At 45.9% G+C, this 13,261-nt stretch overlaps 1 protein-coding gene across 1 annotated transcript in view; it reads right to left on the bottom strand.

The window, feature by feature from the left end:
* Positions 1-13,261, bottom strand: part of LOC139814630 (uncharacterized) — a 145,743-nt gene that overhangs the window by 21,823 nt on the left and 110,659 nt on the right. The window contains exon 3 of the mRNA XM_071781045.1: positions 4,250-4,405. Within this exon, the coding sequence (XP_071637146.1) occupies positions 4,250-4,405 (156 nt within the window). The remainder of the gene's footprint in view (positions 1-4,249; positions 4,406-13,261) is intronic.

Genomic DNA, 13,261 nt, shown 5'->3' on the forward strand with positions numbered 1-13,261 from the left:
GCGTTATTATAGCAAGCAGCCGCGACTTTATCAACTTACGTCCTGAATCCTTGATATCGCGTTTAACGCAGTCGAATTGCAAACAATCGGCGCCGACGTCAAAGCGCACGTCACGTAAGCACTGCGGATTTAATTAGCGCGCGTGTGTGTGTGACGTGTGTGTGTGTGTGTGTGTGTGTGGGGGAGAGAGAGAGAGAGAGAGAGAGAGAGAGGAGAAATGCCAATTGCGTTCCCAACCGCTGTAACTCCATTTTTGGATCGCCCGAAATTAAAGACCTCCGTGGCACAAATCGCAAATTCATGATGTCCACACGAGACAAAGCGAAACAAAATGGCCAAATAAAATTTGCCAACAATTCAATTATCGCGTAAAACAATGTAAAATATAACCAAAGTATACAAAGCATACATCATGTAAAATTCTCTCTCGAAATTAAACAGATTTCTTGGTGAATCGTTGACCAATGCGGATTTGATTTTTGTTATTTCAGGGAGGAAAAACTTCATCAATATTCAGCTATGATTCGGCCTCAATGAACTGTAACCAATATAAGAGTGAATCGTCGGTGCAATGAAATTATTATTTTTGTTCATATTATTATGAGCACAGATATAGATTTAACAGAATTATCCCTGTATACAGAATTGGACACCCTCCAATTGTGATTAGAGCGATCGGCGGTGTCGGCGAGGTGTACCGATGCACGTCAACGAGGAATCCGAAACAATCGTTGATATACAAACATTAGCGGAGCAAACCGCATACGGTTACATAACATACGTATGTACGCTATGTATTGGGCGTATGCCCAAGCATTCCTCTGCTCTCTCTCTCTCTCTCTCGATTTTAAAGAGCACACACGAGGCATTTGCATGGATGAGATAGCTCGGATTCAATTGCATTGACATTTACACGCACGTAGATAATTAAATTTATCTAAATAAAGCTCAAATTAATAATAAATTATCTCCAAACTGCGCATTGCCGCCGGAACTCCCGATGTTCCGATCGAACGATCTATATATGGAATCGGTGCGAGCGTTACGAACACGCGGTCTGTGATTCCGTGTCCCTTGGCGGGGCCTGTAAACCTATCCGACAAGTTACGTATAAATTATCACGAGAACGCGAATATCATAGCTGCTTTACGTAAGTATCTACTGCGCAAGATATTCCGTACACGCTAATTAGATTACATCGTAAAATATTGGATTACTAGTTGTGTGACTTCTGCAGTATATTAGCATGTAAAAGTTGCAGAAAATGATTTCTCAAATGGAAGGTTAAAGAAATTCAGTGTAAAATTATAGAGCGGTACGCCTACGAGCCGTTATTTTTCCGATTAGCCAGTATTTATGGTCTTATCTTTGTTACGCCACGCCACTCGACGATGTCTCGAAGAGACGTGACTCATATCTTGTCTCTCCGGAAAGGGCACCGTTTTATACGAGCCATTTATGCTGAAGTTATCTCCTGAACTTGCTAAAGACGAGAGCATTTATAATCGACCTATCCTTGTAAGACTCCAACGATCAATATCTATTATCAATATCAACTGAACGGGTATTATTATCATTATCTATCAGAGAACTCGTGTAAAGTACTGACACGGACGAAAATAGTTTTGACATTATCAATAAATTGCGATATGACTACCGTGATTAAGAAAACGATCGAAAAAGATGAACAAGAATCAATGCAGGTAAGACGTAAAAGCTACGTAATTTCTCTGTCAGGTGAGTGCGTCAATCCGCGCCTCGAGTCAACCGGCTAATGAGCGCTTTCGTTTTACAAAATGACGGTAACCGGAGAGGCGAACGTTGGCTTTCGCGCCCGTCGCAGTTGCACAAGCGTGATACAACAATTAGCTGCAAATCTCGCGCGCCGGACTTTCTAAATTCACGTACGAATTAGTCCGAGAGCTCGATAAACCGCGGCGCAATACATGTATCGCGTGCAACGCGCCGGTAACGGTGAACCGCGTCTTTTTCATCTCTAAAGCTGGCCACACACACTTTCCGTAGAACGTAACAGTAGGATTTCGACCAATCGCGTTGCTCGATTTGAAAACGTACAGCCATACGTTCCCGAATCGAGTAACACGATTGGTCGAAATCCTACTGTTACTGTTACGAAAAAGTGTGTGTCCGGGGCCTAAGAGGTGCATGTGCAGACGTAAGCGCATTAACCGCGTGACAACAATCCGCGAGGTAAAAAAAAAGTATCCGTGTACAGGTTGCTCCTGCTTATACGTATATTTATGCACGAACCGCTTCTGAAAACCGCGACGCGCATGAGGGATCGCGCGATCGCGTACAGTTGCGCAAGGAAATCCGATCGTCTCGGTCACGTAATGGACTCGCGAAAAAAAGGCGCCGAGCATTAAGGGAGACAAACGACGGTGACGTGGCGATTTGTCCCACGGAGGTGCAAGAAATGATATAGCGGCGGAATCGAGGCCGCGACAGGCGTAATGACAGTTCGCGGGTGAGCAAATTAACCAGTGGCGTCGACCACAGCAGGCTGAAAAGAAAATTTTTTGTACCTACTCTTAATGAGCGTTTGGCGAGGCGATTAATACGCGTCGGATCTTGACTGCGGTCGGTAGCGATGATATCAATATCGTTGACACGATACCAACGTGATACCTTATGAAGAAAAACTTCATTTCATTCATTTGTAAATTCAATTAACGAAAGAAAGTTCAGCAAAGGAAACATTATACGCTATTTCAGGACCAAGAACAAAACCAATACCTGCTTGGATTAAATAACATTTTGTTAGTTTTAATTTTAATTACCACGTGTGTTGAAATTTATTATTTTAACATAGAAAAATAGTATTTTAACTTCATTGTTAGTTAAATTAACGACATATTGAGAGTAGGAGCAGTGGCGATCTGTAAGAATGATTGAAAATTGACTCAAATTGAGCATAATTTCACACCACGAATTTAACAGCGTTGATTCGCTTAAACAGGTTGGTCCTCGTTAAAAACTAATGATTAAAAACTTCGTTAAGATATCAGTTTTAGCTCGAAGAAGAGGCTTCTAATTGCTTCGCTACCGTCACAGATACAACAATACACTGCAATTCTACCTGGCCATTTTGCGCTCCGAAGGACGACGAAATTGTGCGCGGGAGCAATTGATACCGTTTCAGCTAGTTCGTGACGGTTTCGTCGAAACGGCAATGGAACAAGAGTAGTCGTAGCGTGCGCACGTCAGAGACACAATTTATCGCGACCTAACAGGTAGCCGACGGCAACAATTTTCAATTAGTTCCGTCCGAGTAGCGTCGCGGGCGAGTCCGCGACGACCACTTCTCTCTCTCTCAAGAGAGAATTTCCCTTCCCGTCCTGTAAATCCCCGATAAAACCGTTAACAAAAATCGCGCGACGAGCCGCGCCGCGGGTTTCGCCGCGATCGCCGCCGATAGCGAGTTCTACTCTATAAATTTATGCGGATACCCGATAAACGCACGCGGGCGCGCGTCGACGCGCGCCGCGCCGCGCCGGCACAATTTTCCTCGTTAACAATGGCCAATAAAATCCTACGTGCGCGGCCCGCGTGCACATTGTGCCCTCGTGATAACAGACGAATCGTGTGAACGATTCCCGATCGCGTCATCGGCGAGATCGAGTTTTTTTTTTATTCCGCGCGAGTTGTTCCGCTTTCACGTCGCACCGTTCCTAAACAAAGGCGCGAAAAGAGGCATAAAGTCTCGCGGATGCTGATTAACAATTCATCGTGCTCTTTTTCCGTTTACATCACCAGATAAATGGCGAATCTTCGTTAAAAAGAAAATTTCTTCGGGGAAAACTTCGAGACGAGACAAATACTTTCATCGTTCAGGTTCCTTTATATTGTGCGCGAACGGAGTAGACCATTCAACTCTCCTTACCGGTGCGACAGCAGCAGAAGTAGAACTAAACTGTAAACGGTACTTCATGCTGCGTCCAATAAGTCATGCACTGAATAATGTCATGTGCCTGTGCGAACGCACACACAGGCACAGGGCTTGTAGATATCGCAAGGCGGAAAGGCTGGGCCGATTCCACGCGCGCACATGCACGGGGGCCCGCCCGATCGCGAATGCGAGCGGATTAATGGGCAATAAACTCAAGCGCAGGACCGGTTAATTATCCAAGTCATCTACGGGGCCCGGGATGACATATCGCCCGGCTACGATCAATACGCCGAGGATCTCTCGCTCTCGTCCTTCCCGACGATCGGCGTTGTAACTTACCTCGTGAGATACGGGGTTGTTTTTATTACGGCCGGTGTTGGATGCGTTATTAATGGAGGAGAGCGTGGTGAGGGTCGCAGTGCCGACGCCACCGATGGTTTTCTCGCTGACCTTCGTACCAGCACCGCCGACATCCTTGTGCAACGTTCCAGGACTCTGTAATTAGAAAGAACGAACGTTAGTTATAGCGAGCTGGGCTTCGCAGTTCTCTAAATAATTAAAGAATCAATTCTTGAGACAGTCGAGTTTAATGTAATATACGTTACGCAACTTGTTGCACTAGTTATCTTTACCATAAAATGCTTTATAAAAATTATAGAGTTCGTGATTACAGTTGAACGTCTTTTAACGAGCATTCCGTCGTGCTGTATCTCAACTCCGTTTCGAAGACTTTGTTTGAGAAATTATCTATCAGAGCATTCGCGCTTGACGAAACAATTATCAATTAACTGACCCACATCTTCGGTGAGTTATATTAAGGTCGCCGCGAAGTGAAAATAAAAACTAATTATTTTACGTCTCCTCGCGAAGTTCCGTCCGCTATCTCGCGACGGTCTTCGTCGCGCTTCGCCGCTTAATTATTTCGGTATTCCGCCCAGGCTAAATTGCGCAATCACTTTTCGACTCGCCTATTCTCGCCTACCGCAATCCGTTCGCGCGAGTCCTCTCGTTTCCCTTTCTCGTCCGTAGACCAAACACGCGATTTAGCAATCGGAGACAAAGCGTTAACGTGGGTGGCTTCGGGGCGCGCAAGCCGAGCCCCGCGCGCGTCGGTGTTGACGGGACACGTGTGCGGATGCGCATCGCTGCACGTGTGCGGGCCGCGAGCGCGCGTCCGCGATATGCGGCCGATAAGTGCGCCGAAGAAATGACGCCGCGGGCGATTACGATTCTGACGCTGCGCTCTCATTCATCGTGCGATCCTCTTCGATGGGATCACGACTCCAGTGTTTGATATACCCGGTAATAAATATCCTGCAGCTTTGTTTCCTTTTGAAAAGGTTCTTTTTAGAAACCTAGAATCTGCGATTGTTCAAATTGCTACGTTTAAAAGAGATTCGTCCGCGATATTTCGAGATTTTAGTGTTCGGGGGAGGCAGATAAATGCTCGACGCGTATAAATGATACGGTTTTCGCGGGCGAAACGGAATCAGGCTAGTGGAACACGAAAAAATATCGACGCGTCGCGACGCGCTTTTTGCGCGTAAATAACGTTTATTCGACGAAGAGAATACAGAAAATCGTCTCGGCACGTCGGGGAACAATCGGACGGCTGTAAACGGTTTTTCTTTGCAAAACAATGTAAGAATAATTAAAGCTCGTCTCGTTAGTGTCGGACAATGGAGCGCGATAGATTCGCCTCGCTGCAAATGTGGTACGGCGCGCATACAAAAGCCGTATCGCAAATGGTGCATCCAATGCTGCATTGATCAAAGTTACGGATCGTTTTATAAAGCGGGATGGAGAATCCTGAAAAATGTGCGGGTACGTTTCTCTCATGCGGTACTTATTCCGAATCGCCAAAGAACTCTTCCTCTCGACTTGCAAAAAGAGCAACGTAGCCGCCGCTACGTACAGCCACGATGAGAATTAACTGTAAGCATGTAACGGTTCAAAGGCGGCGCACTCATTACAGACGATTTATAATTCGCCATCGGGATCTACGGAACGTTTTATAAACGGTGCAGTGACCCCGCGGCTAATGCGCAGTGACAGAAATCGATGTATTCTTAGACCGGCGGAGTCCGCCCCTAATTATACGCGAGTCTGTAATTATATATCGATGTTTAATTGGAGGGCGACCCTGGACCCCAATGAAAAAAAAAAACGACCGTTGCATAAAGAACGCGGTCAAGCACCTACGCGATCGCATCGAACACGTTGATGGGATCGAAGATCATCAGCTCCACTCAACAATGGAAAATAGGTCCAACGGCTTAGACTTCCATCTAGGCGGGCACGGAACTGAGATACCGTGTCGCTAAAGTAAACTCCAATTAGCGAACTCTCGATTACGCTGTACCCTTAATATTGAAGCAAGTCAATGGGAAGTCAATGGATTTCAAACGGGAACGCTAAATTAAATCTATAAATTTTTATATGCTGAATAAAACAATTATTCATATAAATAATAAAACAATTATTCATATAAACAATTTTAATTTTTCAATATTACTACAATATTATTGCGTTCCGGATCGAGCAGAAGAAGAACTGTAGACTAAGCTAGAGTCAACACATATATTTACGCACGCGCGGCACTTGCGAAATGAACAAGACCCGTATATATCATGTAACATAAGCTTATTCAAACTGAATACAGGGAACGGTAATCAGAAACCAAAAATCATTTGTAAGCAGTGACAGCTCCAGCAAGACTATCCTAATACTGTTATTTACATCCGGAGCTCGCAGATATCGAGCCAATAACTTCTTTCTTAAATTATCGATTTTCTCCGGTCCAGGTTGATCTTATATCGGGATACATGAATAAATTTCATTGATGTAACAATATTTTTAGTTTTTAAGCAACAAACATATGTATTACGTATTACGTAATCATCTGACTTTACCTGTGCTGGCTAAGTCATTTTAATGCTAAATGTGCGGGTCAAAATACGGATCTATGACATAGGTGGGACAGGAAGTCACGGGGAAAAAGAGGGGAGAACGACGCAGGAGGTTCATTAGACCTGCCTGTTCGTACCATTGTCAATGTCACACCGGTGGACAACCTTGTGTCACTGTACGGATGGCAGGTCAATGTACGTATCTACGCAACGGTGCGCGCTTTTTTTCTACAAAGTCGATACCAGTACGTAGTCGAAACATGTCGATTGCACCCAGCAACATTCGTTCTACCTTCTTTTCCAGTTGACGGTGGAAATGTGAGTAGCGTACGAAAAACGCTCGAAAAGAAAATCATCGAGGAAAGTTACGAGAAACGCCCATCATCAATCAACGGTCCTGTGATAGAAGAGCTTTCTTCCGAATGTACTCACGGATTATCCGTTAATTAAGAGCATTCCTTCGTGATATATGCGTAATTATTAAGAATGTGACGAATTGTGCACAGAATCATCGTCGAGAGATTATAGTATTGATATAGATTTTTAACAGCTTATATTAATTTTTTTATCCTTGCCACTTCGTGATTAACTCACTCGACAGATGGCCGAATTTCCCATCTGCGTGATTATGAGAAAGCACTGATACCTGAGATGGATTCTCTTTGCCTTAGGTCAGCCTTAATGGACAAGGAGGGGTCGCGCGACGTGAATAGAAGAAGTTCGACCCTCGGTAGAAAGAATCACGAACGGATATATCGGGGCAAACAGCGTAAGGGAAGTGTGTGGGTGGAGGAGAGAAACGGGAAGGCGCGCGTAAAAAGGGGAAAGCTTAAATTTCAAGTAACTGAATGCGTGAGAAGTAGCAGGACCCGCTAGTTCTATTTAGATTATCCATATAATGCATGACTGATGTAGTTCCCGCAGAGTGAGAGACGACGACACAAAACGACGTCGTAGAGGATCCTTTTGTGACGAACAGAAAGCTCTTGAAAGGGGGATAAATTTAGGTTTCTCGCTGTATTATAATGCCCGGGAGATGCGAGATATCCTACTTTAGGATTACTCGCGAGATAGATAACAGCGAATAAGAATTGTATAAAAATTTACAATAGCCATCTCAACAAAATAAAAAAGGTGGTCTTATCGCTAGGTAGATCTCGCTTTTATATTTATATATCATCATCATCTAAGTCCCTCATTACTGAAAATCGTGACCATTTATATATACATATATTTATATATAATGTATTTAGGAAAGAAAGCGAGGCTTCTGCGAATAAAAGGAATTGAAAAATGAGTGGTTGATCGTGATTTTTATCTGAGCATAGGCAAACGTGTCGCGAGGCGAAATTCGCCCGTATATAAATAGCGGTGGACAGGAAGAGAAAGAGAAAAAAAGAAGTACGATAAAGTTGGACACTCTCTCATCCACCCAGCGCGGCACCCTATCATTACGCTCGCTCAGGGGCAAACCTTAATCTCGGGACCGGTGGACTTCGTGGCTCTTGATTTTTCTCGGGGCACCTGGCTGCACGCCCGGCACGGTCGGGCCCGGCACACCTAGCGATAGCGGCAGGTGAACAGATTTGCCTCCCAAACCTGCATACAAGAAGATCGGCTGGCTCGTCGGCACACCGGCTCGTCGAGGTTTCGTCGACCTCGCGCGCCTCAATCCGAACATGCGGGATCGTATACCTGCGCACGGATGCACGCACGCACACGCGGACGCGCGAACACGTGCAGGTTAGCAGATGTATCTCGTATCAGGCACCTGCCAACCTGCAGCGGCACAAAGACTAAACTTAGGGCAGCAGCTGCAGCTGTCCGCGTTGTGTTCTCCTGCGGGAAAACGAGATTTTCGTAATAAACGCCTCGCCTTGTCCCTCACGTAATCCTAACACGTTGCTTGGCGAATATTATCTGATAAATAAAGATAGTTACCGTTACTTACAACGAGTTTCTTTACCCTAAATAAATTAAAATTGATGTGATAATGCTGGTAACTGCGCATCGCGACGAAGCTCGTAATAACGTCGAATTCCGCAAGCCACTCACGTGCTGCTCTCGGAATATCAGCCTCGATGACTGTTCTCCGTAACTGAGATGACGAGCACGACGATGCCGGAGATGCATTATAATTTTACGATTTCTCGCGTTGCGACATTCAGCGGAACGGAATTTCCATCTTTTCTTTTTTTTTTTTCGCATCACCGAGCGATCTCTCGTCGCGGAATTTTTAGAATCTCGAATAACGCCCGGGCCATATCGAACTCAATAATTCACCGCCGACAAAAGTCCGCCGTAAGCTGCCGAGATATGAAAGCATGCACGGGAGCAAGTTTCATCAATCTTTGTAACATGTCGAAAGCGCGCCAAGGAATATATGACCCGAAAATTACGCCTGAGAGATTACATTTTAAAATTGCACTAAATTACACCACCACAATTACGCTGCCGATCTCGGTGGCACACTTGTAACGAGGAAAAAAAAGTTTGTATCGAGCTAACAATATTAGTGAAACAGTAATTTTCAGAGCAGCTTTCCACGGGTAGCTTTCCAATTATTAAGCGTTGTTTGGCTCGCTTTTACTCGCGAGAATGATGCGAAGTTCAGCCGGTGGAAGCGACAGTAGTCAGTTGTTATCAGTTGGAGAATTTTTCTCGCGTTGGGCAACGGGAAAACGTCGGAGGAACGTCCGCGCTGCGATATCAATCACGGGGGCAAAAATCGCGGGTCAAGGACGTTAGACGAGCAAACGTGAACCTCCCTACTATCGTACGAAGATAAATCGATCGGTTTATAAAGTGACGTGATTGACGTGAGTTGCTTTCAGCGATGATTGATCTGAAAAAACAATCACCGCGGAAATACTTGTTTTTCTGAATAGATATGCACAAGTTATATGTGCACGCTCATAAAAAATCTATTTCTCGATCGCGAGATTTGAATAGAATAACCCACAAGAGAGCCCATCGAGCACCTTTACGAGGCACTTATGCAAAAGACACGATCGTAAGCAATCGCAACTTTTCAGATGTAGGCCAACAGCCAATTGTCTCACGTGCGCGGCGAGCGAAATACAGTTACCGGCGCTCGCAATGCACGCCGCCGTCAGGCTAAGAACTGTCACAATGCATAAAAATCATGTAACGGCTCCGCCGTGAAAGTAAAATAATTTGTAAATTTTGTAAATAATATATCTCTCTCTCAGTCGCGTTAAATAAAAATTATTACATGATACATCAGGTACGTGCATGTTTGCATCTTAATCGTTCTCAGCGCTTCGAATTTACGTTAGGCCGCATATTGTGATAAATATTCCGCTCCTATGCGAAAAGGAATCGGAGAGATCGCGCCGTTTTAGCGAAACGAATCGAGTGATTTGAATCGAGCGCGAAGTTACGACGAATCGATTTCTTCGCCGGCGATTATCCATTTTTCCTCAAGAGCGAGTAAAAGTACCTCGTCCGCGTTTACGTCCACTTGTAACCGCCACCTTTTCATCGGGACGTTTGCCAATCGTCGTCGTCGTCGTCGTCGTCGTCGTCGTCGTCGTCGTACGTGCGCAAACGCGGCTGGGACGTTTTCACAAATGCCAATTAGTCGATCATCGATTGGAGAAACTGCTCCTGGCATTAGCGACGTACACTTAGTTAAGTTTCTATTAAGATTCTGACCTATTTGCAAAACCATTCACACGATTCGAGGATGAAAAGGAAGAGAAACGTTCAAGATTCTGCCGATGAATGAATCGCGTGATAATCGAGGAAAGGCGGGCCAATAAATGCGAGCCCAAGTGCACATGTAACGGACATCGCGTTATTTCGACCAAGCTTGGCGCAGAAGTCGACATAAAGCGTAAGAAGGCACACAGGCTTGTACAACGAGCGCATGCACACGTAAACGTAGAAAGTGAAAACATCTTGCCCTCGTTATGAACGAACGCAGAAGATAATTGACGGCATTGACGCGCCTTTGGATTAGAAGAGAGCAGTACAGCTGCGCGCCGAGGCATCAATTTATGCAAAAAGACCGTCGTTCTGCGCCACAGCTCTCAAACATGTACACTTTCGACGCGTGACAAATCAGCTGATTGCGAGCTGGTCTGAGAGCGTGTTCGCGAGCGCGCGGAGCAACACGCACGCTCGGAGCAACGGAGTTATCAAAGCAGCGTGCGGTTATTAAAAACCGCGAGATATGACGTGGAAAGTGTGGATCTATTCATTGTCGGGTACATTTCTCGCTTATCGGGATACCCTTTACAAATCACCGATAAGTTTCACGCGTGACTTGTTAACCTTCTGCTTATGATCGAACGCGAGACTTCCGACTAACGGTGAATACACTCATGAATAATCCAGATATCGTATTCTATATTAACCGCATTAGAAAAGATTTACGACCGCAACGCACGATACCATTCCGTCCGCAAACTATAACGTTACGACATTGCGCGGATGAGGCTCGCCGCAAAATATTTATCCCTCTTGCGTCATCAGACGCGCGTCGGTCATCGATCTTTGCATCATCAGATTACAGACACGAATTTTCTTCTTTTATAACAATCGAGTAGTTAGATCGGTTAAAATAATCTCAAGACTGAATTTTGCGACTTGTAATGTAAAAGACGCTATACGTAATACAACATCTACATTCTACAATATCGGCGCTCTCGAAACTGTCAGCGAGATCACGAGCGTCGGTCATGCAATCATTTTTCTGCAATGATCTCGTGAGTCAATCATTTCTTGCTTGTGCATAACGCATAATGACGCTTCTCCGCTCCTAGAAATTCCTCTCACTGTAGATCGGCCAACAATGGGGTTCAGCTCACGTAGCCGGCCTCGAAGACGCTCGAGGAAGAGTGCGCCCCGAGAGGGCTGCAAACACGCGCGTGAAAAAGAGAGAGAGCTAATATAAAAAACTCATGGACGAGCAGGCGTCGACGTGCACGCACCAGAATAGAAAAAGGGGTCGTGCTCAAGAGTCGTCGTTGTCTGTTGTGCGAGTATGAGTTGAGTGTTTGCTCGTCGACGAATCGCTTTATTGAACCGCGAAATAGGGATCGCAGAGATTTACTCGACGAGATCTCGCCGAATCTCTGAAACTGCAACAGAGCCGAGGCGAAAGTTGGAACATGTGTGTATAATTTGTAACAATTACAGTTTATAAAGATATATTTTTTCCCCTATGCCATTTCAAGCCAAATTCGTACCTTCGCGATGCAATGCGACGCAATAAAGACGTTATGCGGCTCGCTCTCAAATAAGATCGCGTCACGTCGGCGTCGCTCCGCTCGAAAAGGCTCGTCATCGCTTTCGAAAATTTCTTCCTTTCCTCGAGCACACAAGCTCGCCGCATACGACACGTCGGACCCCTCCGATCGGGAGGTCCGCTGCCATCGGAAGGACGTGCGAGCACGGCCGTGACGCGGGGCTCACGTAGTGAAACAGAGAACTTTCACGGCCACGGGCCCGACCTGGTCACTCGGTACTGCGTGTGTATAGGGTCGGGCAGCGGAGGAAAAAATCGGACCGAACAACGATGCGGCGAAGAGGAGCGTCTGTGCCGTGAGAGCGGACCCGACGTATAAAAAAGAAACAGGTTATCGAATTAAAGCGATACCAGCCGCCCGAGCGATACCGGATGGCCCGAAGGCTCATAATTTCTATCCCGAGGGCAGTCTTCGGCGGGATATATTCGGAAGCGACGATGGTGTATATTCGATTCCGCGCGAAAGTTCGCGTTCTCGCGAAAAGTAAAAACACTTTAATCCACCTCTCACAATTAGTAATTACGTAAAACACACATCCGCAATATTCAATGGCGTGTATTAAGTCTCATGCCTGCACATCATGTGATTTAACAGCGCTGCATTGCTCCGTTATTTTAGCTTCGTCCGGAGTCTCGCTGGTCTCAGCGACGATGCTCAGTAAACAAGATCTGTCACGCACGAAGCGCATTCTTTCGTCTCGAGGCGAGGAAAAATTTCCGCCGCGCGCGGCCTGGAAAAGCGGCACGCGCGTGACTGCACCGACGACGCGACGATCCCGGCGCGCGGAGATTCTCGCGCTCGTTTTCCATCGCGATAAGATCGCGATAATCGTATCTCGACTGTAAACGTACGCGGCGCCGTCGTTATCCGAGATAACGCGGCGATATTGCGATACCCGATTTCCGACCAGATAATTTATCCATCTCTTTTTTTTGCACGGAAATGGGGCCAGGAACCACTCGACGCATTCAGAGCATCCACGTGGCCATGCGTTAGAAACGCGTGCACATGCGTGGTTTTCTTCCCCCCCCCCTTAACCCCGTCGCTCGCTACTGAGAATTTTTGGTGAACTGCATTCTCACGTGTTAAGTACAAGTACAGATCCTATTTCGCAGGCCCCGCTATCTCCTCCAATAATCAATCCGGAGTAGCAGAACGGAGATCCA

The sequence above is a fragment of the Temnothorax longispinosus genome, chromosome 6 (genome assembly GCF_030848805.1).
Source record: "Temnothorax longispinosus isolate EJ_2023e chromosome 6, Tlon_JGU_v1, whole genome shotgun sequence".
In the NCBI taxonomy this organism is placed as follows: Eukaryota; Metazoa; Arthropoda; class Insecta; order Hymenoptera; family Formicidae; genus Temnothorax; species Temnothorax longispinosus.